The sequence below is a fragment of the Ornithodoros turicata genome, chromosome 1 (assembly GCF_037126465.1).
Source record: "Ornithodoros turicata isolate Travis chromosome 1, ASM3712646v1, whole genome shotgun sequence".
Lineage (NCBI taxonomy): Eukaryota > Metazoa > Arthropoda > Arachnida > Ixodida > Argasidae > Ornithodoros > Ornithodoros turicata.
The window spans coordinates 87,350,892-87,375,159 of record NC_088201.1 but is presented as its reverse complement, the minus strand read 5'-3'; the positions used below and the strand labels follow the sequence as shown (position 1 = coordinate 87,375,159).

Genomic DNA, 24,268 nt, shown 5'->3' with positions numbered 1-24,268 from the left:
TTCACATGTAGACCTCCTGCGCCGGGTAGATACAGGACACCTCTTCCGCTAATCGTTTACGATCTCTACCGTCTGGCCGCGCACATAAAAAGCGAGTGACTTCAGAAGAAATGTGAGTCAAACAACACAGAATGTCCCGGTGAGATGTCACCCTTTTCCGGAACAATGTGAACACAGCACATGCCAGGGACAGAGGACGTTGATACTTTTCCGGATACGCGAATCAGAATGATCTAGGTCCTGGAAGATTGGTCCCCGTACTTGCTGTCCGGATACGGATAACGAATTCGGGATAACCGAGACAAACTCCTATGGTAGCAGGTTCGTTCCCGGTGATGTTGTCCGGATAACGAGTTTTCCGGATATCTGAACTCCGGATAAGCGAGAAATGACCGTATACATACAAATTCAAAGTAATTTATTGTTTCTTCCGGGTTTCTTGAACGTATTGTTGTTGTTTTTTGCGCGGGACCTGGCCGCTAGATAGCCCTTCCAGTACCGTGCGTACCTAAGAGCCGTTGTGAGACACCGTCCAGCCGTTACTGGTTACTCAAAAATGTAATTGAGTGTAATAAAACTGTAACTGCAAAGTGTAATTACAGTTCGATGAAAGTATCTAACTTACAGATAAAGTTACTAAAACTAAAATGTAATTCATCTCAAGGGAAGTGCCTCAGGACGAGATTCAGATTAGTTAGTTACTCGTCAAACGTAATTAAGTTACTCATGAGTTGCTTCAGGCTGTGTGCGTTTAAAGTATCCACAGATTACAACCCCCCCCCCCACACACACACAAAACTTAATAAAAAGCACAGTTTTTCATAGCAGAAGTTCCTAATCGACATCACAGGCTACATGACATAAACACACAAACTGCAGTTACAATTTTACATCCTTCACCAGGAGAGATGAGTGTCCAAATACGCAGTTCACGCCCTGGTTGAGTATATTACGTTTTAAATATATGTTAAATTAGTTAGAATTCTATCAATATAATTACGTTTTAAAATGCATGCTAAACCAGTAGCTACAATTAATATTGAAACGTGAACGTAATAGAGCTAGTCTTCTAAAGAGAAGGACTGGAGACAGAAATTTACAGGTAACTCGGTAGAAACACAGCAGGAAGCAACTATGCCTTGAGTACAAGTTAGAGGCAAAATGTAATTAAATTACAGTTACTCATCTCTGAAAGTTACACTAATTAATTACCCAAGAAGTACTTCATTATTGTGATGTAATTACTTGTATTTAATTACTTAACAGCTATGGTTCCTGGCTAGATATTTTATGAATGACTATAACGCGCGTAGTGCGTGCAAGGGCCGATCAGAGGCGCTTGCTACATGGTGTCATTCTCCACGTGACTCCGTCAAAGTCTCCCTCCCCCTGGGTGACAACCCCTGGTTCAGAATTACCGTTCGACGAAACCTTTTAGCAGAGCTACGAGTAACCACCATATGTGATTATTGAAATCATGAATTTTTGAAGTACTATAAAAGCATGTGATTTTTTTATCTACTTCTGTGAGGGCCTGGTGACTTCCTACAACGTGAACGGGAGTCTGCTAATTGCAACTGCGCGGGTAAGCATTCAATTATGTGTTACGCCAACTCATAATGTTGTATCTTTTCGTCAGTACCCTTTATCTAAAGAGTGATATACTACGTACCTAATGCACTGAAAAGGGAGATGGGGTGGTATGTACAGAATATTGAGGAAGTTCCATTACATGCGCTATTAAAATTTGAAGTTTACATATAACCTCAGTCTTTAGTATTGGTATTTTCATTTTTTTCTAGTACTCTCAGTACTCGTTTCTTAGTGTTCTTAGTATTCGCCTCTGTGCATCTCTGGCGACGTTCATACTGTCCCTGGAAGGCTCTGACAAGTCTCCTTCCGACTTGTTGTTGCTGTGCACGGAATTGCCTCCGAAGTCGCAAAACAGGAGAGACATTTTTAGTTTGGGGAATAGAAAAGATTCAGCCAAGGTCATAAGCCGCACAAGATCGAACAAGAAGACGGCAGAGCTGGTACATACGTGACATATCCTGATTGTACAGGATATTTCATGAAAAATGAGCGAAAGTGTAAAAATAGAATGGTTCATCGCACACCAAAAAGAGGGATTGCATAGTGTTACCAAGAGGTGCGAGGATACTCATCTATTTTTGTTTTGTAATTAATGAATGAATTAGTGAAATTAATTAGTCAGTTTTTTTAGTGATAAGGATTAGAGCCACCATGTCAATGAGAAATTGTAGCAGGCGATACAGCGACGCGAAACCCGTTGATTGCAACTTTGTACCTCTAACGGCTCCTTTTTTTTCCGACTCCAAAGTCTAACTTTCGGTTTACAAAAAATCGATGCGGGACCTGTCGCAGACGCGCAAGGAGTCAATGTCAAGCCAAAATGTCAATCAGAACGGTGACTAGTCTTCGTTGAATAAACAAGGACGCTCCAGAGCGTTGTGATCCGGCGCTCCTGGCGCGTCTGCGACAGGTCCCGCGTCGATTTCTTGCAAACCCGTAAGTTACTCTTTGGAATCGAGAAAAAAAAAAAAAAAGGATCTGTTTGAGGTACAAAGTTGCAATCAACGGGTTTCGTGTCGTTGTATCGCACGCTACAACGTTCTCGTTGACATTTTCGCTCTAATCCTTATAATTAAAAAACTGACTAATTAATTTAACTAAATAATTAATTAATTACAAAACAAAAATAGTTTGAGTACCCTCGCAGCAGTGGTAACACTATGCAGCCCGTCTTTTCGGTGTGCGATGAACCATTCCATTTTTAAACTTTGGCCCATTTTTCGTGAAACAGCCCGTATATGTATAGGCTTCGTTAGACCAGCCGATTCACAGAGTTCGCCAGCGTATCCCTTAGCCAAGATGTGGCTTCTGTATTCGTGTCAGGCATGCGTGAATAATTATTTTAAAGCCGCAGCGAATACAAAGCGAATAGATACGTGGCCAAAACAAATTTGATGTGAATAGTTAGAAAACCGAATAGAATTAGAAGCGAATAGTCGTATAAGTGGACCGGATACACATGAAGCAGATACGAGTACGAATATAAAGATATGTACAGCATGTATACGCGGTATATGCATACGGATCCGAATATCAAGTAAAGCTCACTTTCTTTTATGCCCTCTCTTGTTGCGCTTGCGACCTTAGGCATGCAACTTCGAAGACATTAGAGTATATTTGGTTTGGAATAAACGTCTGTTCGGTTCTAAATTTGAATATACAATTTGGTATTTGATATCCCAAAACGACTAAAATAGAGCATTGTTTGCTTCGGTGGTTGGAAAATCCAATAATCGTGCCAGCCCAGCTAGAATGTGTCTATAATTTGTAACGGCGTCCCTTTGTAAGGCTACTTGTAATGGAGATCCACCTTCGTTGTTTTTGTTTTGTTTTCGTTTTTTTTTTTTTTTTATGGTACAACTGAGGTGGGGGAATCTTGCAACACAGACCGTCTGAACCGTCTTCGAGGTGGTGTTGAGGAACCGTAAGTAAGACAAAACACAAGGCACATGATCGCTAAAGTGACAAAAACAAAAACAAAAAAACACACACACACACACACACACACATATATTGTCGAGGCAAGCACCGTCGAGCTTCGGAACACTGAGGATTTAATGAAAATAAAGGTGCTCGCGAAACGGCGAATGTGTGAAAGTGCCAAGACACGAACACAGATCCTCCAGATCGTCTTTTTCACTCATCGGCGTCGTTCATCCTTGGACAATAGGAGGCTGAGGTGTTTGGAAAACTTCTTTCGTAAGCAAAGAAGCTGAGATATCACTACAAACATACTAGCTAATGCTGCGGAATTACCGCACTAAGGAGCGAATGTTGCATCAAATATCCAGTCACTTGGCCCCACCACTCCTGTTTCTTTCAGTATGCATTCCTCGAGTTTAAAATTACAACCGAAATGATTTTAGCGTTCCTTACGTTGAATGTCACCACTGCATCGTTCTACCTCAAAGAGGCGTGTATGCAGCCGCGACTATGAAAACCAGTATGCTTAGGAATGCATACGCTCTGCAAGCAGGTTAGCTGTCTGCGCAGCTCCCCTGTATCCCCCTCTCCCTATTGCCCGTAGAGCGGACTCATTGGTCCCTCTCCCAAAATAAGGGGGTAACATCTCAATGTTAGTGCACGTGGTTTCTTCTGAGGACCCAAGCAGAGTACCATGCCAGTCGGTGAATACCCACTTATTCCTGCCTTGTGACTGAAGAAGCACTTGGTCACGTGGTTTCTCCGCACCTCTCTCCTACGCAGAGATAAACTACCGTAGCGTATTACGTGGGCCTTACACTCTCGAACCCAGTATGTAGCGGTGACATAGTGTGACAAGACTTTATACCCGCAGGCATCGATTTATTTGCAGAAGTGCCTGATCCCACCAAAGGAGGAGAAGTACGCAACTCAAGCCATCAACTGGCTTATGGATTACATATCAGGTTGAACAGGTCTACGTGAGTTGAGCAGAAAAAAACGTGATTATACAAGGGAACTTCGTTAATACTTTACCAACCCCAAGTACTCGCCAGGAAGATAACGTGCGTTTTAAAATTTATTTTCAGGAATGGCATCATCAACGCTACGGTGTTCGACACATGTGACGTCACTACAATCGGCTCCATAAATAAATAATGACCGAGATTACACATGCTCTTTGCGTAATCTGTATAGTCAGACGTCGGGGCAGGGCACACTTATGTTGCCGTGGTGACGAATTGGCCTTGTGGCCAATATATGTGGCCTTGGTGACGCGCGGCATCCTTGTTTGCGGGTGGAAATATAACGTTTTGAAATCCGAGCGGATAAAATGCGGATAACCGCATTTTACCGCAGATAACCGTTGTTTCTCCGCCGACGTCCCCTATGAGGAACCATAATTGAGAGGTCCTGGTGCAAGCACGCAACTGTGCCTCTTTACCATTGAAAACGAAAGCCAGGTGAAACTATCGTACAGCACTTTTTACTTCACTGCGTACGCTTAGGAACAGATGTAAATTTAGAAACGTCAAGAACACAAAAAATTGCGTGTCTTAAAGGGGCACTCAGCTGACCTCCAAGACTTTTGTTTCGTTTTGCGGTGCAGGGTATTCTCCAACGAATAAAATGAGTTCCTGCGAAAGAACGATGAGCGTAGGTGACCTACAGAGGGAGCGCGAGGGCTCTGCTCCACACACCTTTGAAAATTCCTTTTCCTCGCGAAAGTTTTTTTTTTTTTTTTTTTGTGAAATCCTTTTCTTGTTGAGCTTGGTTCACGCTACCGCGTCGTTTTGTAGCGTGTAAATGACTACGAACGTATGCGTGCGACACAAGCGATCCGCTAGACTGTTCACCGGGTGTCCCAGAAAACGTGTCATTGAATTTTAATTTAAAAAACTACCCCAGATAGAATCATGCGGTCAACGGCATTTGTTCTTACTAGGTTTTTGCCACCTCCTGATATGCATGTCATGTAACCTAAGTTTAATTATGTAAATTTTTGCGAACTGAACTCGGAAATTTGCCAAGTAAAGGTCACTTTTTACCCCACCAATATGTAGAGCGTGCCGAATTTACTCAAAGTAACGATAATAGACGATATGCAAAACTACCGCCATCTACCGGCGTATTAGTTACCTAGCGCCATGTTTGAGGCTCTCGGATCGGCCGCGTCTACTTGTCAAATGGTGTGATCCTCCACTGCCAGGAACGTACCGTTGTAAATTGTACGTCTGTGAAGCTATGTGTCTACATTCTGAATGGTCATCAGATATTACTAAACTCCCAGTGATCTCCGAGGATGCCATAAAATTATTTTACGACAGTAAGACATCGTCGGGAAGGCACCTAAAGCGGTCCTACAAGTTCCTGACTGAGTCGTATGTTGATACCTCATCCCTCCAGACGAGGACGGTTTTGGACAGGTTTGTAACACTTCCTTTTCTGCATCCACACGAGGGATTCGTGTGCACGCGCTACTGTTGCAGCATAATGCACGTTCGTAAACGAAGTTGTAAACAAAAAACAACCGCACCATGCTTTCATGGAGCACCGTATAATTTTCAGTGTGCAGCATATGGTTTTATGTTGTGCATACTGAGAAAAGGAAAAGAAAAGCTTTGACGACTTGTAATTTATGTGCACACACTTACTGAATACTATTTTCTGCAGCCCTTCCGGTGTCCAACACAATCTCAGATGCCTCTGTCATAGAAGTCAGAAGAAAAACAGTGCACCATATTCAGTACAAGTTACCTTTTCAAGAACAGGCAACGTCACATTTTCAAGCTGCCAGTGCCCAGCCGGAAGTGGTGGAAATTGCAACCATGTGATTGCTGTGCTCCGTACATTGTGTACCCTTCAAAAATGTGGTTATACACATGCACCGAAAGAACTTACACCCACAGAGCTACCTCAAAGCTGGAACAGGCCACGCCGCGTTCTCGGTGCGGAAAGCATTTTGGATGTGAACTGGAGAAAAGTATATGAAGGAGGTCAATCAAGCCCTCTGCTTTCAAAACTCTGTGTCCACAAAAGAACCAATGAAGAGGAACAGAGAGAAGCTGCGAAAAAGCTTGCTTCGGCACTATGCCGTGCATATGGAGCGAGTAACAGTGTTATTCAAAGCCTGGAAGAGGAGTGTGCGTTCACAAAAACAAGGATGGGCCCAGCACCTGTGGGTTCAGCCATGCACGCACAACTTCCAGAAGAACGTTTTGTCAGCTTGCTGAATGTTCCACCTGAAAAAGTGTCCACAGAGGTGACAGAATTGGTTCTGTTTCATGATGCCGAGCCTTGGGTTCCAAGTGATTCGAACCCTGTCCTAATGGTAAGTATATGCATCGCCATGTGTCTTTGGTATCTCTTGCCGTTGATAGAATTTCGTGTCATTAATGACAGCTTATATGTTTTCACAACAGCATACAATACACCAACATATATAGGTCATTGCAGATTATACATTTTTGGGTCCTTTCTACTATCAATTTCATATGCTATTCTTCTCCAGGACCTTGTCATTTCCGGGGATGAAGCCCGTGAACTTGAAAGAAACACTATCCACCAAGGAGGCAGTGCAGCATGGAAAGATGCTAGAAAAAAACGTGTGACAGCATCACGCTTTGCGAGAATTTGCAAAAGGCAGCAGAAGTGGTCCACAAGTGCTCTGAACAACATATTTTCATCAAAAGACATCTCGCGAGTGCTCGCAGTCAAATACGGCATTGAACATGAACACCAAGCAGTACTAAGATTTGAAAAGGTCATGAAGGAACACGGACACAATGTTCAAACACTTGAGTGTGGTCTAATGATTCCACCGCAAACACCATGGTTGGGAGCAACGCCGGACAGGATTGTCCATGACCCTCAAGAGACAACCCCTTTTGGACTACTAGAAGTAAAGTGCCCCTGGTCGAAACGTGCATCCACCTGAGAAGAGGCACTGCAATCACGAGATTTTTACATTGGTATAGAGGATGGGAAGCCATATTTGAAACGGACAAGCGATTACTTCTATCAAGTGCAGGGTCAGCTATACTGTGCAGGACTGTCCTGGGCATATTTTGTAGTTTTTTCACCACACTGGATTGTTATAACGAGGGTTGAGTTTGTTCCTGTTTTTTGGCAACAGGTCATGAGCAAGTTAACGTCCTTCTATTTCGAGGTAGGGGTAGAGTACCTTCGTAACAACAGTTTGTGATAATTATCTATGATCTGGGTAGTCACAGAAGTTTATTTTTATATAGTCTTTGCTCTGCCAGGGCATAGTTCATTAGGTGGTTGTCACCTTTTTTATGTATTCCTTTATTTTGAATATGTGCAGTGTCTTCAGATGTGTCACTTCCGATATTTGTAGCATTCTTCCCTTTTCCGAGTATGTGCAATACCCTCAGATGGTGCCAATTTTATATATGTGATATGTTTAGCATACATTTTTGTATATGTTTACCATATTCAAGTTCCCGAGCTGATGAGCTGTGATAGTGTACATATTTTCCTCAGTGTGATCGTCCCTTTCATGTGAACAGATTTGAAAATATATTTGAAATTATCATAATTACATTTTGCGTGTTTGCTCGTTTGCACAGTTTGGTTCGTGTCATCAACTGTACAGGTACACATTCGGAAAGAAGCATCGCAACATAACAATCTGCATTTGAAATTTATTATCAGTGATAATCAGCTGAAGTTCAACAGAATGAATATGATTAGCAGTAATTCATTCAATATCTGGAAGCTCCTGTGATGCACCTCTTATGAGTGGGTGCTGGAAATTTGTCAAGAGGACACACACAGTCCAGATGTGGTTGACAAGGGGTCCAAGCGATATTGGAATTGCTCTATCAAATATGTGGAATGACTTCACTCTTCGAATTCTACGTTCAACATGGATCCTTAGTGATGCTATAGACTGAGTCTCTGCTACCTCTGAAGTAGTCAAGTGGCCTTGGCTCAGAAATGGGGGAATGTTCAAACCTACACCAAGTGGTGATAGCAAGTCTCTAATCCGAAAACCTTTATCAGCCATGACTGAATCCCCTTCATTGAACGGCATCTCTAGAAATCCACTCCTTTTCACCAGCTCAACATCAGAAATACTTCCTGTGTAGAGTGCAGAAACAAAGGTAACAAAGCCATCTGGTGAGACCCCAATTAAACCTTTGAATGTGTTCACGGATTTATAGTTCGAATATGTCTCAGATTGGAGAACTAGTGAACTTGGTACCTCACATCTCATTTCGGTTGCATCAATTACCACTCTTGTATTTGGGTATTTCTCCTTAAAAGCTTCAGGCATGTTTTTGTCAATCGTTTCACGAGACTGCCACAGTGGGAGTGCAGAGAGTTTCACATACAGCAGGTTCATCCACGAGGAAAATAACCTGCTCACAGTGCTTTGGTGCATCTGAAATCTATGTGCTAAGTCCTTCTCAAACAAACCCAACCGTAATTTCATCAAAACGAGAAGGAACTGATTTTCAATAGAGAGGGCGGAAGGACGGCCAACATTTGTGGATGTCTCTACTGTCTGGCTGGACATGTTTGTCCATGGGTCAACGTATTCCAGGAGTGCTTTGAATACCTCGTAACTAGGAAGCCCAGTGTAAAACATCATGTCATCATCCTTGTCTTTAAAGGTTTCAATGGAGCACACACTGGCACTTGATGACAATGAAGATTTTGTTAAACGGTCCTTGTAGAGTGCTGTCTCTCCTTCTGCTCTGTAGACTTCATTCTTCAGACTTTTAACTTCTTCTTCCAGTGCAGCCAGCCTTTTCCTGCTTTTTTCTAGTTCTTCCTTTCCCTTAAGAAGCTCTTGCATATGATCACACTGGCAGTCCTGGGATTTTCCTGGTGTGCTGATTTCATCTGTCACAACTTCCATGCTCTCTGTGTCTGAATGACAATTAAATGTCTGAGGGTTGACAACAGTTTCGACAAAATTGTGTTGGTGTTCTTGAAGCACTACACGTTCCTTCGGTGGTCTTCTCTCAGGCTTCTGCTTCTTGAACACGAAGACTGACGGCACCGCAGATTCATAGAGGATCCGTCGTCCACTTGACACGTTTGGGACAAAATCAGACTCTTTGAAGTGCCGTGAACACACTTTTGCTGTGTCAACACTGAACTTGTCTTTTCGCTTGATGGCTAGCAGCCACTTTTGCCTCAGTAAAGCAGCCTTAGGATTTTTGGGTGATGGGAAGCTGTGGAAGGTGACCTGTAAGGTATATAGATAACAGCCGAGCATGAAATGTCCGCGCACTGAACGATTCAAACACACAGAGTGCACAGACTGAGGAGTATATCCGGGGCGGACTAAATGCCTGGTACACACATGAACTACAATGCAACATAACGCGACAGTTGTGTTGATTGCTCAAATGACAAATACTCAGTCCACAATTAAAAATCAGGAACAATTCACCGAGCCGAGCAAAATCCCATTTCATATGCGTATACAGGTAAGCACAGCGTGTTTCATAGCGTTGGCGCAATCGTACTTCTGTATCACATGTTTCTACTCTATAAAGTGCACTACCTAGTTCTCAAATGGGCGGAACTATGGAATGTTTAAATATTTCCTGGGATTGGATACACAGCAGCGTTGCAGTTAGGTTAACGTAAATCACTCGCTCAAAATCGAAGTGCCCACGATGAATGCTTCCCAAGCAACAAAGAATACAGGCATTTGAAGTGTCTTACCTTGTTGGCATTCTCTTTCGAGCCTCTTGTCTGACCACGCGAATAACACAGCGGTACAGCGCACGTGTGAGGCATGACACGCGATAGAACTGTCCACAGTCGTGTGCATGACTCGCTATCGGGCACATTCAGACGGGGAGGGAGCCTCAGACATAGGCGGAATGAGGCAGGTTCCCGGGAGAGCTAGCAGATGGCGCTGGGTTTTGCATACGGTCTATTGACAGGAATATTTAGGCGCTATATCGTATCGGAAAAAAATAGCCGAAAAGCATGCTCTATGGAGCTCGCAGAGGATAGCGCGCGACGAATTTTTCTGCGAAATCATTGTCAGTCCGACGAAAGGAGGTTGGAAACCCAGCCCACACCGGCATGGTAGAAAGAGATAACACAAACATAGCTTATCGCGTCCGGCTTCGGCTGGGACCATACCTTCCCTCTCCCAATTTCAGGAACTGTCACTTTTTCTACTATCACACTGTGGGCTGGGCTTCCAACCACCTTTCGTCGGACTGACAGCGAATGCGCTCAAGAAGACCTCCCGCGTTACACTCAAGTGCCCCGAGAAGCATGATGTTCGGCTGTTTTTCCCGATAGATCCTGAATATAACTGTCAATTATCATGAATTTTAGTAAATTTGGTACGGTCTTCATGTTGGTGGGGTAAGAAACTGACCTTTATTTTGCAAATTTCCGAGTTCCCTTCGCAAAGATGTACATAATGAAACTTAGGTTACATGACATGCACATCAGGAGGTGGCAAAAACCTCGTAAGAACAAACGCTGTTGACCGCATGATTCTAGGTGGCGTAGTTGTTTTATTAGAATTCAATGACACGTTTCCTGGGACACCCTGTATATGCGGGCAGCCTAAGAGGCAGCCAATACGCGTCTTTCGTGACATTCGTTCATGAAGCGTTAAGCAGGAAGCTTTCTGTCCACGTTTGACTCTGGCGTGACAGAAACGGCTGCCAGTTCGAAAAAAATGTAATGGATCCTGTATCTTGTTTCTTGCACCTGCCATGCGCTCCATATAGAGGGTGTCCACGCTAAGTGTGAACAGATTTTTTTTTTTACATATATCAATCACTTTTTCCGAGATGAAATCAATTGCAATATAGCATATGCTGAAGGGCACTCCCTAGGGGGGCATTAACAGACTCCTAAGGCAATGTCTTAATTAACTTTCAATAATTAACTTTTTAATTATAAAAGCTACGAAGTTGCTCCAATGAGAACATCTGATCTCTTCGGTCACCAGATACCAAAGCCGTTTTCAGAACAAAAATCCGTTCGATAGATCGTCCGCAAAAAATTCGTGAAGGAACGTCATTTTTTTTCTTTATTTTATTCATTGCGCATTTCTAGAGACGCGTCTTTCCTTCGCCCCCAATACGAGAGGATGAAAGAGCACACTATCGCCTCTTGCGTCATGGAAAAAGATTAAAAGAAAACAGAAAATGCAGCCCAAGATAAGGGCAGTCGCGATAGAGTCACCCGATAGATTTGTGTTTTTGTCTTGTTTCCGCAAGTTAAAGCTAATCTTCGACGCATGAGGCGGCACTGTGCTCTTTCACTCTCTCACACTGGCGGTAAAGGAAAGCCGCTTCTTCGAAGATGCGCAATAAACCAAATAAAGAAAAAAAATGGCGTTCCTTCACGAATTTTTTGCGGACGATCTACCGAACGGATTTTTGTTCTAAAAACGGTTTTGGTATCTGGGGACCGAAGAGATGAGATGTTCTCATTGGAGCGACTTCGTAGCTTTTACAATTAAAAAGTTAATTATTGAAAGTTAATTAAGACATTGCCTTAGGAGTCTGTTAATGCCCCCCTAGGGAGTGCCCTTCAGCATATGCTATATTGCAGTTGATTTCATCTCGGAAAAGTGATTGATATATTTTTAAAAAATCTGTTCACACTTAGCGTGGACACCCTGTATGTTTACAGCGACCATGTTGGAATGTTGGAAATGGACCATTGGTATATCATTCTTCGAGGAGAAATATTTGCACTTGAGCGTCCCTTTAAATTCCACCCTGCAAAGCGTGTGACAGCTTTGAATTTCCCTATGTATACCCATCTCCCCTACACACTGACACTTAAGTGAAGCAGAAGGCTATTGATCATAAGTAAATAAATATATAGTGCAGTTGGCAAGGGGGGCCAACACTAAGTAATGCGGAATAAGTTTGCAAATTCCACGCTCCTTGCATGTACGCTCAGTTTTGAAAGCAGTGCTCCGTTTAATTGTAACAAGAAAATCCCCCAAAGAAATACGGTGTCTATCTGAGTACAATCTGAAAAGCGTATCTTTGCACCACATACGTCCTTTTAGGTCAATCGACAAGCACGGGAAGGTTTTACGGGAGTAGTACTGTGTCTGGTCATAGGAAAAGCGGATCTACTCCTAGGCGCGGTTATTGACCCCTGGCCCGACTTCGCTCGCGATTTTTTCCCGCATACGGCGGGCGGCGCGTGTGCGGGGGGTTTTCCGCGCCCTTATAACATGCATATACATGCAAAGAGGAATCATACACAAAAAGTACAAGTTGAAATAAAACAACAACAACAACTTTATTTCAGGATGATGGGTGAGGAGTTTGATCGGCGGGGGCGATACTCTACCTTTCAAGTTGAAATGTATTTATTAATCCAATTATATTGCCAATAGTGCTAGGAATTGGGCCAATTGTAATGCCAATAGTGCTGCCAATTGTGATGCCACTAAGGTGAAAGAGAAAAACCCAGCCGAAAAACCTTCACGACCTGAAGCAGAAGAAACAAAATGCAAGACAGTACATGTAAAGAATATACATTTTTTATTCGCTATTAATATATGAGCTAGCAAAGCCAGTCATCAGATTCTGAAAGAAAACATAAAATCAACATTCATCGCATTGCTTACCAATTGTTCACTTATGCAGCTTCGCACTAACGCCCTGAAAGATAACTTATTATTATATGAAACTACATTCGCATTCAATAATACGAGGGGTGTTCAAGTCAAACCGGGACTTTTCATTTTTCGCAAAAGTAAAATGAATTCACAGACGAGAAATTAGTTTTATTTTTCAACATAATCTCCAGCTACACTAATGCACTTGTCCCAGCGTTTCATGAGGGCTTGGATGCCAGCAGCTTAGAAGCCCTTACTGGCGCGTAGCAGCCATGATCGGACCGCATTCTTGACCTCGTCATCGCAGCTGAAGTGGCGGCCCCCAAGGAAGCCTTCAGTCGCCTGAAGAGATGGAAATCGCTGCGGGCGAGGTCTGGACTGTAAGGGGGATGTGGCAGCAACTCCCAGCCAAGTTCCTATAAGGTGCGTGTCGTGAGATGCGCGGTATGCAAGCATTCATTGTCCTGTAGGAGGAGGACTCCTTTGGTGATGAGGCCTGGCTTTCCGAAACTGGAGGTGTTCATGAATGATAGTGTTCAACGTTCCCACACAAAGGCCTGTCTTTCGAGCCAGTTTGAGACATGTTATCCGTCGGTCCTTGAAGATCAGGCGCTCCACAAGTTGGATGTTCTCAGGAACTCTGACACTGGGCTCTGAGCCGCCCCAGCTGGGATCGTCCTGCACTCATGTACGCCCGCCTCGGAACCGTTTGCACCACTCAAACGCTTTGCTGCGGCTAAGTGTATCGTGGCCATACTGAGCCTGAAGTCTTCTGTGAATTTCAGATGACTTTACGCCTTCATTCACGGGAAACTTCATGACAATTCGCTGTTCGATGTGCGCGCTCACCTCGTTGTCGGCCATCTTGTCCAGCACGTGTCTTCTGTTTTCCACAAACTATGGACCACCACGTAGTGAACGCGGTGGCCTGTGGCGTGTGAAAATGACGAAAAAGAAGTAGCGTGAGCCATTTGTACACTCAGGCGACAGAAAGTCCCGGTTTGACTTGAACGCCCCTCGTACATACAATATGATGGTCGTGTCGGATCTGAAAAAGATACTCACATTTAATATCATCAATCATATTTGCATTATAGCAACACTTAGAGTGTGACGGCATGGGGCCCCAATAACCTGAAAGAGGATCTCATTTAATATCATATTCTACTTTGAATAATACATACATTGTGTAGGTGCCATCGGATAGTCTGAAAAGGGTACATTTAATATCATCAGTCATATGGAATCTCATAACTTTTACTCACATTGCGGGGCCGGTGGGGGTACCTCTGTATTAGCTGAAAAAGATACCAGCAATTAATAATAACTAAACATAGTCATATGTTAGTACATACAAGTCCAATGAGTTGCTCCTGCAAAGACATCTGAAACGGAGCTCATATATTAATGTCAAATTAATCAAATTTCGATATTACATACATCTAGGTGGAGGTGACTCCGGATCTGAAACAAGAAATAAAATTTAAACACTTTTCATATTCACTATAATTCCTTACTGTCTTCAAAAAAGAATACTGGACTTGTGCTAAATACTGAGAAAGACAACATTCATGAGAAAAACAACTACACTGCAAAGCAAAAACTTACCGCTCTTGTCAGACATCTTTTTTAGTGAGATGGCAGGGAGGAACTTTCACTTTTAAATGTGGTCAGTCCTCATTATCTTACAACCTCCTCTCCACTCTTTTCCATTTATTACATCTCGAACAAGGTCATCTCCTCATTTTCCTGTTCATTCCCCAAACCGGTAGCTTTCTCTCTCCCAGAAATAATTATGTGGAAGCTCTTTCGTCGATGTATTGGAAAGGAACAGGAGGAGGAGGTTGAGTCAACTGAAGAGAAGAAATGGCGACTAAAACAATAAATTTATGAAGCAAAAGGTGATGGTATCAGGCGTGTTTTGTCACATGAACGACTTCTTGCGGCCAAACGACAGTCGGCAAAAAGTCAATTTGATCAAATCGATGGTTGGGGAAGTGCTTGATAATAGTTTTCACTATGTCTTGCCATCACTTTCAATTCTACCTCTGTGACACAACGTTCGACGTAAGACCGTTTTCTTCCATTCACCCTGCGTGAATTATTATATGCGGGCCTTCCATGTCAGGAAAAACTTACCTAGTTTGTAACATCCTGAGAAAGCTAACAGTATTCAGTGTAGTCCTCGAACAAATATTTTGTATTAGTAAATACAATGCCAGCTGGCAGAATGAATTCACTAAAATTATGTTTAGTAAGTAATTAGTAAGTAATTACGTTTATTACATTACATTAGTAACCGAAGACATGGGATGAGAACATACCAACACTGATTATAGTTGACGATTTCATGACTGAAAAGAATGTTATGCAAAACATGGTTCATCTCTGTACGCGAGCATCCCATCACAAGAATGCGTCAATTATTTTTCTCTGTCAGCACTTATTTCATCATGATGTAAACTATCGCACCCTATCCCCCAACAGTACATATATAATATTATTCTATAATTTAAGGTCTCGCGTGCAACTCGAACTTCTAGGATGACAAATCTATGGGAAATCGGAGTTATCACACTTTATGAACGCGTTCGAACAGGCAACAGAGTAACCATTTGGTTATCTAGTGATTGACCTACACCCACTTACACAGTCTGATAAAAGATCGCGAACGGGTATAACCAATTAAAACATCAAAAACAGACGTAAAGTTTTTAGCGCTTTTACGTTATGAAAGGGTATAACCAAGCTCGAGTCACAATTTGTTTTCATACCAAAATGAAAAGCCTACGTCACCATTTAACTTTCCTTAAAGTGCTTGCAGCCTGTACTCCAGAAGAACGGGAAAACATTTTGAGGGAGGCTCCTCCACACAGCTTTGAAGCTCTTTCAGAAGTTTGCAAGAATATATTGAATGGTAATGTTAAACTGTCACAGAAACTATACAAAGATTTAAAGAAATATAAAGCCACAATTCGTTACAGCGCATATAAAACATTGCACAAATCACCAGAAACTACAAAAGTTTCAATACTGCTAACGAGGATGTTTGGTTCCCTTACTCCTACTGTTACTCAAATGTTTTACGTGTATATTAGGTGGTGTAGCAGCTATAGCTAAAGTAGCCGGTGTAGCCGGTGAAAATGGCAACAAAAATCGAAGTATTAAACCCAATGGACACTATTTTGGAATCTAATGAAAGCGAAGACGTAAAGATAAAACGCATGCTAACAGCTATGTACTACACCATAAAAAATCAATTGAAACCGTCAACAGAATTAGATCCACCATAATAAAACCAGTACAAATGGGAGAAACTATTATTAGAAAATTTGATTATGATTCTCTACCAGATGATATAAATATTAAAAAAGGAAAACAGATAGTGTCAGCGCTACCAAGGAGTTTGCCGTGGCATGAAAAATGAGAAATCGTTCATAACAACAAAACCATTCACGGCTGTAGTGTAATAGAATTGATCTTGTACCTTTCCGGTCATAAACGAGTGAGGCCCGCTTGTTTTCTAAAGGTGTCAAAACTTCTACCATCACACAAAATCAAACACAAAAGAAAATCAAAGAAGAAAATATTGTGGGAAACATACAAGTCACCACAAAGAACAAAGTTCTTTTCATCTTCGGACGAATAATATTTCTCAGAAGAAGAATGAGCTACAGGTCCCCTAACGGCGGGCTTGGAGGGGTTAAACGTTATCAAAAGACACGGAAAATCACAAAGAAAGAAGCACTACAAGAATAACAGCGCGATGACGTCTATACTCTCCACAAAGACGGAAGACGAAGATTTAAGAGGAGGAAAGTCATCTCACTCCATCTGAACGACCTCCACCGAGCAGACCTCATTTCATTCATTCAATACAAGAAATACAATAAAGCATTCTCCTACATACTGCTTTTGATAGACTGTTTGTTGAGGCAAATCATGGCCACACCTCTCAAGACCAAACGAGGTGAAGACGTGAAGAAAGGATTTATGAAGATATTTCGAAACAGGCAAACACCATGCTTACTTCATGTCGATCATGGTAAAGAGTTCTTCAACAGAGTTGTGCAAGGCTTGGTGTAGGCGTCATAGCATACATATGTTTGCGACTATGACAGGACAAAAGGCTTGCATTGCGGAACGTGCAGTTAGAACAATTAAAGGTCGCCTATTCCACTATTTCCATAGTAAAGGCAGTCACAAATAGCTTGCGATTCTTCCAAAGATTATAGAGGATTATAACAACTCTTACCACTCAACTATTAAAATGGCACCGAATGAAGTGAATGAAAGCAACGAGGTTGAACTCTTCAATAGACTCAACAGTAAAAAAGATGATGATATCCACCAGCTAGCCTGCATTTACGCCATTCTGTCAATGATGATATCACGAGAAAGGTACCATTTAAAGTAGGTGATCAAGTTCGAGTTCTCTTGAATCGCGCAGTCGTTGACAAGGGGTATACAGGACACTGGTCTCACGTTATCTACACAATTGCGAGGTATAAGAAAACAGATCCCCCAGTCTTTTACATAGCAGGCCCAGATGGTGAGGGCACATATTATGCAAATGAATTGCAACGCATAATCAAAGGGGATGAAGACCCATATCCAATTGAAATTATTATATCCAGTAAGAAAATTGATGGAGCCACTCATTTTAAAGTGAAGTGGGCTGGTTATGACGATTCATTTAATTCGTGGGTTCCAGCACAAGATGTTGCCAGGCTCTGAGTTTTATGTACCTCCTATCCAATGATTTCACCGAATTATATCCAACAAATACCCTAGACAACTTTACAGTTGCTTTGAATTCACCCCTACAACTGAGTGGAAAGTACGAAGTTGGATTACAAGAGCTATCCATCTGTAATCTATTCTATAATAAACCACGGAGCGATGACGGTGTCATGCAGGTTGATTACAAAGACTTTGCAGAGGTTCGCAAGACTATCGTGGTTAAAAGAACGTTGGAAACGGCTCTTCTAGAGTTTTTTGAAGACCTGAACATTTCTTTCACTTATAATGACGGGAGGTATGTATTCTATTTGCCGCATTCTATTCGTTCAATTAAATTTCCAGATAAAAACCTACAAGACGCTATTGAAGTGCCGTCCATTCAAGGCACTGCTATAATAGGTTCTAAGGTGCCGAGTCAGGACACATACCTTCGAGAGGAATTCGCTTTGCAGCTATGCATACTAGAAGACATTTATATTCTTACGCCAATTGGCTTGATCGCATTCATTCCAGGTTGCTCTGTCAAGATCACATTAAATCGTTTTTTTTAGAACACACAACATTGAAGCAATTGTAACATTCCGAAAGAATAGTTATAAATTGTCACAATCATTATACAGTCTCTTTGTTTTTCCACAACAACTCAAGAATCTTCTCCGATTAAATAATTTTATATTAGAAGGTGATACAGCCCACTACCAAGGGGATACATTTGAACACACATATGACTTGATTATAGAGAAAAAAGTACTTGTAACAAAACGAATAACTATCCCACCAGGGGCTCTATCCTCGTCAAAACTAATCGACCTCGATTACTTTACGTCACAAGCTGTAGGGCGTGGCTGCCACGAAATACTCCGCCGTAGATCCCGCCCGTTTCAATGGAAATTTATACCTAGTTTTCCTTCACAGCCTCTCGGCCCTAATCTCAGACCGTGACCCTACGTCATTTTGACGTAACAATGACGTAAAAGATTAGTTTCAAAGCTGAAAAGTAATGTAGCGAAAGAGGGTCGATTACTTTGAGCGGCGATGGGTTTCGTGATGTGTCCGAATGTGCATTTCCGTTTATTGTGTTGTATAAAGTCTGGTTGTGCTCGTCACAACAAAAAATTCATATCTTTATATGTTTTTGTTTAATTATGATAGAAAAGCACCGCGTAACACCGTTTCTCTGCGGCGATCGCGGCATCGTATGCGTCAAAGTGGCGGGCTTTTCGAAGCGTCGTTACAGCCGTACAATCAATGTTATTGCAGCATAGTGGTGTGCACACAAAAACTCATTGATCAAAGTTCACTGTTTGTTGAGTAAAACTATCAACGCTCATTTGCGGTATCATTACCACCCCCACAGCTCACGAGCAAAAGAAGCATATTGAAATGCGAATTATCATTTCGCATATCGGGCACACGAACAAACAGAAAAATAAAAGCTCTTAAATAAAGCTCAAGATTTAAAGCACGAACCGATCTCTCATAAACGCGTTTACGGCTCGCACCACACTGTCCGTTCGACACTTTGCAATGACCTTTCGCGCTTTTATCGTTTTGTTGCCTGCCATCAGCGCCATCTCACGGGCACATACCGAATTATACATGCCAAGTACAATCACGGTGTCACACAAACATTGCCGTCTTGCACACCTGTACGTCAAGAAAAATGACAAACAGCAAAAAAGGAAATTACGAGCATGCTTTTCCGCGCATTTTCCACAAAATTCAGTTTTACGCCGGTAGAGTTTTCTGTTTCCGACACCAAAGAACTGAAGCAACAAGGCAGGGCGGGCAGATCACAGGTGTGGCCTTCGGATTATCAGGAGGAAACACCGATAAGGCGGGTCGCTTTCCAAGATAACACTTGGGGAGATTGGTTGATAGAAGGTGTGAACCACTTTTAATATTCATGCCTTTTTCGATTGTGCACCAATGACAGAAGAAATTGAAAGCAATCGAGGTAGATTACTTTGACCAGGATAGGGCCCCAGATCGCTATGAAACTCCAGAATTACTACTTCATACAATCAACAATCAATTAGAGGGCAAAGGTCTACTCATATATAGCAATGACACAAAGCTCTGCACTATCAACCCACTTGATGATGTAACAATTCATCTATCAGAATACCTCTCTACTATGTTGGGTTTTGCACCACTTGGAACCCTTGTAAACATTACAAGTGGAAACATGCACCTCAGGCTTACACCATTATTTCACCATGTTATAGTTTATTGTGATATTATCGAATCATCACACTTAGGTGCAAAGTTTACCATATTAACATTAGTCATATACTCTGCACAGGAAAACAATATCATTCATTATGCATTCCAAAACATACAATATTTTAAGCTATTGCATAATGAAATAAATTTCATTTCAATTAAGTTGCGTGACGACTCTGGTCGACCTCTCCACTTCAAAGGTCCAGGCAAAACAACTTTAGCTCTACACTTTAGATATGTTTCTTAAAAAAATCCCAGAAATCTACTACGGGAATGGATTTGGCGGCCTTACACCATACTCGGAACCAATGTTTCAGAGGGATAGTGGATTCTTTAAATCATTGCGCATGTCTGCATTACCACTCCTGCACCGAGCAGATCCATACGTGACTCAGACCGCAATGAATGCCGAAAAAAAAACTCGCACGAAAACTATCAGATGGACAACCTTTGAAAGAAGCTATTAGAAGCAGTGCATCTGAGCTTAAGGCACAAGTCTTAAAAGATTTCGACGAAGGCGGCAGACGGAGGAAAAGAACAAGAAAAGACATCTTTGACAAGCAAACCGATTGGAGTGCAGAATAAATATTTTCGTCAACGCAGTTTTGCTGTGTCCGTTTGTATGACTGGATAGGAAAAAGGAGCCGTCCAAGGCTTGAAATGGGGGCCAAGATAAGACAAAACGGGAAATAAGGCAAGGTGGTCCTTGATAAATGATTGTGGGATAAGTCAAAGTGTTCGCGACATGGAATAAATATTTCTTCAACGCAGTTTTGCTATGTCCGTTTGTATGACTGGATAGGTAAAAGGAGCCGTCCAAGGCTTGCAATAGGGGCCAAGATAAGACAAAACGGGAAATAAGGCAAGGTGGTCCTTGATAAATGATTGTGAGATAAGTCAAAGTGTTCGCGACATGGAATAAATATTTCTTCAACGCAGTTTTGCTATGTCCGTTTGTATGACTGGATAGGAAAAAGGAGCCGTCCAAGGCTTGCAATAGGGGCCAAGATAAGACAAAATGGGGAAATAAGGCAAAGTGGTCCCTGATAACTGATTGCGGGATAAGTCAAAGCATTCGCGACACAGTGTCATCCATGTTTACAATTGCATTCGAGTTCAGTGCTTGTGAGATAAGACAAAGTCTTCGCGAGAAAAGCGGAAATAAAAGTCATAACGCCAGATAAATGGTCTGGCAAGTCCTGAAAAAATAAAACAATGGAGAGGATGATACTTGTATTCAGTAGCAAACATGTCACTGGTCAACGTAGTCCACGCCCAGTCCGAACTGGTTTTGAAGGGAGAGTGTGAGCTATTTCAAATCCCGCCAACTCAAAGTTCTATAGAATCATGCGAGAATCAATTGTTCTATCGTATATCGGCAATTACCGAATTTGAATGGAATATAAGCTAACATTAAACTAACTATGCAGATATTGAGAAGTGATGGAAGTGATCCATATACAAGAACTGTGGATGGTGTAGTCAACGATGTTGTATTTCCTGTGAATAACTTGGGAGCTGCAATGTAAGTATATTAATCTATATATCAATCAGCGATTAGTATAATCAAATTGTCTGAATTCCTATGGATACTTTGCTCCACACAAACACGCATCTTCATTGTATATTTATGATTCAGGTGACTATGCTGCAAATGATCCAAATTCGAGAGTTGCTAAAGAACTCATTTCTAGAGCAAGAGGTGGTAAACTATTTGAAGTTGTCATGCGTGTTAATTTAGATTTGACAGATCAAATTAAGGTATTATTACCGGGGTTGGATGTTAGGGTATCTGCCGTGCACACTAGCGGTCCAGCGGTATAGACTGGTCCAGGAGGAACACACCAACACCAGATCAAGATACACAATGCAGTATTGTCATTACGTAAAGTCAAAGTCACTAACTCAACTTTCCTCTCTCACCAGTCTATATTGAAGAAACATCCAGCATGCTATACTACGCGAGGTTTAGAGAGCAAGATTAAGACATTAACTGCCGGCTCAGTGGATGGAATTTTTGACAATCTGTACACCTATCGCATTCCAGATCGAATCTCAATGGCTATGACACGAACCGAAGCCTATCAGGGCAACTTCAAATTGAGTCCATTCAATTTTGAACATTTCAATGTAAGTTCAGTAACACTAACAATTGAAGGACATCGAAAACAACTCTCATACAATTGGGACAATGACCTACCCAGATGAAAAATTGTCTATCTGGGAGCAGTTCAAATTGTGTTATGAACTGGTACCAGTTCAAAACCAGTTTGCAGCTGGTCCCAGCTTGAACTGGTCCCAGTTCAATAAACCAGTTTGAACTGGTCCCAGCTTGAAGTGGGACCAGTTCAAAAAACAATTTGCAACTGGTCCCACCTTGAACTGGTCCCAGTTCAAAATACCAGCTTGCAACTGGTTGCAGCCGAAGTAGCAACGTTTCTCCTCCAAGCGGAACTGAGCCACTCGGGAGCTTATTTGGGCCGCCATGATGAAACCCACAGATGCATGATACTGAAATAAACATGAATTATTTTATTGTGCACTTCTGAAACAAACATTTTGTATTTCACGATGCAGTTTCTCACTGACTTTACAGAAACGGTTGAGGAAAACAGGAAGCATTCCGGGCAGCCGTGGAAGTCGTCATCAGTTGGGTTTCTACGTATAGAGCTGCAGGAGACTGTATCATTACTAATTCATTTAGTTCACTACACACATATGTCGCAGACACTCACCTTTCCTGTGTATCCCCCTTACAGGAGGTGCTTGCGGAGTCCGACATATTGCTTCGCAGTTGTTCTGTGAAGCACAATATTATCATCAAAACATGAACTGAAACGCACAACTACTACACACTCTACTACAACGTACTCACAATATGCTTTTCGGACCCACGTCAAGAGTACTGTGGTGAGCTATGAGGGTTCTAGAGCAACCCGTGTTTTCCGTGTGAAGGATCTGAAACACGAGAATGACGTGCATCAAAAGCGGGAACGCGCAGACTAACCCCAAGAACACTCGCGATCCTCAGGACGTCCTCAAAGTGTCATCGCGTCCTCGTCCGTGATGGGATGTACGGAGGAGATCCCGAGAGTGTCATCATGGGATCTTCCAGTGATAGCCATTTGCGTACATCCTGCGGCCGCCAGCCGGAGGACATATATAGGAGGAGTAAATTAGTTTAATAATGCGATGTGCATTTCTATGCCTGCGCCCATTAATTAGTGTTTCGGTTTGTTTCTCATAACCAAATGCAACCAAATCAGCAGTAATCATGTATAAACTACAAAATACCACAAAGAGAGAATAGTAGAATAGAAAGAGAAAATACAAAAATGCAGGGATACAAATTGAATTATTTCAACGGATACTTCATGCACTGGGTTCAATATGCGATAAAATATAGCTTGCTACACATTTCATTGTGATCTTGTTGCATTGAACATCCGTGCAAGGTCCCTGACAGGATTCTGCACGGAGCATTTCCGTGGAAGATACAGAAAAGTGATGGCATATTACAGCGCGTGCTTGACTTTCGCTGGATGTTTTAAATCAACTAAGTAGGAAACACGGACGCTACCTTGGTTGTATCCTGATACTCCAAGGAATTTGTCACTGGTGTGTTACTTATACATGAAATTGAATTAAACTTAGGTACCTCACCCTTGGTTTTGACTGAAATGCTAGGAGGACTCTCGCACATGCGAGAGTTCGCAAGATAAGCAATACATAGTATATGTTGTACCTGCGAAAGGAAATGCCACTGTTGGATATTCCTTTCAAAGTCGGCTGTCTTAGTCTTACACTTAGTGGCACATGACCTTTTATATTTTTTTTGCTTTTTATACCACGACACCCATTCTTCGTTATCAAAAAACAATAAAAAATGAGAGACGGAAAATGACAAGCTGCTGGCCGAGGTTGAAAACTGCAAGAGAGGAAGTCCGTTTCCACTGTAAACGTCTGCACACTGCTAAAAGTGAGAAATGAAAGCAGATTTACTGTAGAATTTGACATGATCCTATAGTGCTCCTAAGAGTATCCCAGTCTTGTCCCCATATGTTGTCCCTAGGACCATCTCTGGAGTCTCATTCTAACACTTTTCTAACAAATTGAGGATCATGTGGGGATATTCCCAGGATGTCACCGCTGTCCCGCAATGACATCCTCAGGATAAGT

At 42.1% G+C, this 24,268-nt stretch overlaps 1 protein-coding gene and 1 long non-coding RNA gene across 2 annotated transcripts; one reads left to right on the top strand and one right to left on the bottom strand.

Annotated features, from left to right (window-relative positions):
* Positions 1–1,547: 1,547 nt before the first annotated feature.
* LOC135365875 (uncharacterized) lies at positions 1,548–4,659 on the top strand. Its single transcript, XR_010413979.1, has 3 exons — positions 1,548–1,585; positions 4,409–4,517; positions 4,605–4,659. It is a non-coding gene; the product is annotated as an uncharacterized LOC135365875 (long non-coding RNA).
* A 3,580-nt stretch (positions 4,660–8,239) lies between these two features.
* LOC135378084 (uncharacterized) lies at positions 8,240–22,871 on the bottom strand. Its single transcript, XM_064610949.1, has 4 exons — positions 22,825–22,871; positions 22,675–22,747; positions 22,466–22,600; positions 8,240–9,739 (listed from the first exon to the last, which is right to left on the bottom strand). The coding sequence occupies exons 1-4, from the start codon at positions 22,869–22,871 to the stop codon at positions 8,240–8,242; spliced, it is 1,755 nt and encodes a 584-aa protein (XP_064467019.1).
* Between the last annotated feature and the right edge of the window lie 1,397 nt (positions 22,872–24,268).